General features: G+C 36.9%; 1 protein-coding gene across 1 annotated transcript; it reads right to left on the bottom strand.

Moving 5' to 3' along the window:
* Positions 1–79: 79 nt before the first annotated feature.
* On the bottom strand, positions 80–558 carry LOC101571522 (40S ribosomal protein S13-like). The gene has a single exon (XM_004625422.3). The coding sequence runs from the start codon at positions 553–555 to the stop codon at positions 109–111; it is 447 nt and encodes a 148-aa protein (XP_004625479.1). The 5' UTR covers positions 556–558; the 3' UTR covers positions 80–108.
* Between the last annotated feature and the right edge of the window lie 1240 nt (positions 559–1798).

Genomic DNA, 1798 nt, shown 5'->3' with positions numbered 1-1798 from the left:
TGTAATTACCACAGACCCAGTGGAAATTCAGAAGATTATCAATAGCTACTTTGAGAATCTTATTTTTTTCTTAGTTAAATCATGATTTTATTGCTCGAGTACATAAATTTATGCCACCAGGGCAAAGGCTGTGGATGACTCATATTTCCAGTTGGTGAGGAGGACCCGGTTGATCTTATAGTATCGAGCCAATTGATGAATCCAGCTCTCAATAAAGATCAGGAGGAACTTGGCATCCTTTTCCTTCCTGTTCCTCTCCTGATTCTTCTGAGCTGCAACTGCCTTCTTAATTAAGTGGTAGTGGTCCTCAGAGAGATCTGGAGCAAGTCCTCTAGGATTAAGGATTCTCAAGATTTTATTACCTGTCACAAAACGGACTTGCGCAACACTGTGAGAGTCTCTCAGGAATACACCGATGTGTGAGGGAGTAAGGCCCTTCTTGCCCAGTTTGTAAATCGGCTCCTTCACATCGTCAGATGTCAGCTTCAGCCATGTGGGGACACTGCGGTGATATAGCAGAGCAGACTGGGACATCCCTGTCTTGGGAGCATGCATGCAACCTATGATGGCGGGAGTGTAAAAGCAAAAAAAAAAAAAAAAAAAAAAAAAAAACCAGAATCTTTACTCTCACAGAATAGAAGATACAGAAGAAATGGACAGATTTGTAAAAGGGTACAAATTACCACAACTGAATCGACAAGGTATAACCACTCTCAATAGCCCAAAAGCAGCCAATGAAATACGAGATGTAATAAAAAACCTATAAAGATTTTTTTATTAGAAAACCTACAAACCTACAAATGACAAAGAAAATTCCAGGTCTGGATGTATTCACAGCTGAATTCTACAAGTAATTTACAGAACATGTAGTCCCTATATTACTCAAACTCTTCTATGAAATTGAAAAGGAAGCAATCCTCCCAAAATCATTCCTGGAGGCAAGTACTAGACTGATACCAAAACCAGGGAAAGACACAACTAAGAAAGAGAACTACAGGTGGATCTCCCTCATGAACATAGATGCAAAAATCCTCAATAAAATCCTAGCAAATAGAATACGGCAAATCATCAAGAAGATCATACACCATGACCAGGTAGGATTCATCCCAGGGATTCAAGGATGGTTCATATTTGAAAATCTATAAATGTAATATACCATATCAATAGAGCGAAAAGTAAAAACCACATGATTATCTCCATTGATGCAGAAAAGGCTTTTGACAAAGTCCAACAGTCATTCATTTCAAACTCCTACAGAAAATTGGAATAGATTGCCTCTACTTTCATCTGGTAAAAGCCTTTTATGAAAAACCAATGGCTAACATAATCCTAAATGGGGAAAACCTGAAATCTTTCACTGTTAGATCTGGAACAAAACAAGGATGTCCTCTATCACTACTCCTATTCAATATAGTTCTGGAATCATTAACTACAGCCATTAGACAATAGAAAGAAATAAAAGGAATAAGAATAGGTAAAGAAGTTAAATTATCTCTATTTGCAGATGACATTATACTTTACTTGGAAGACCCAAAAAACTCCACCAAGAAGCTACTAGAATTAATAATGAAATTCAGTAGCATAGCAAGTTATAAAGTCAATACCCAAAAGTCAATAGCATTCCTTTACACAGGCAACAAACACACTGAGAGGGAAATTATAGAAACAATAGCTTTTACAATAGCACCGAGGAAAATGAAATACCTTGGAATTATTCTAACTAAAGAAGTCAAAGATCTTTTCAAGGAAAATTACAGTACTCTGAAAAAAGAGATCGTAGAGGATTTCAGAAAATGGA

This window comes from Octodon degus, unplaced genomic scaffold (assembly GCF_000260255.1).
Source record: "Octodon degus isolate 3935 unplaced genomic scaffold, OctDeg1.0 scaffold00009, whole genome shotgun sequence".
In the NCBI taxonomy this organism is placed as follows: domain Eukaryota; kingdom Metazoa; phylum Chordata; class Mammalia; order Rodentia; family Octodontidae; genus Octodon; species Octodon degus.
This window is presented reverse-complemented; position numbering and strand designations above follow the sequence as displayed.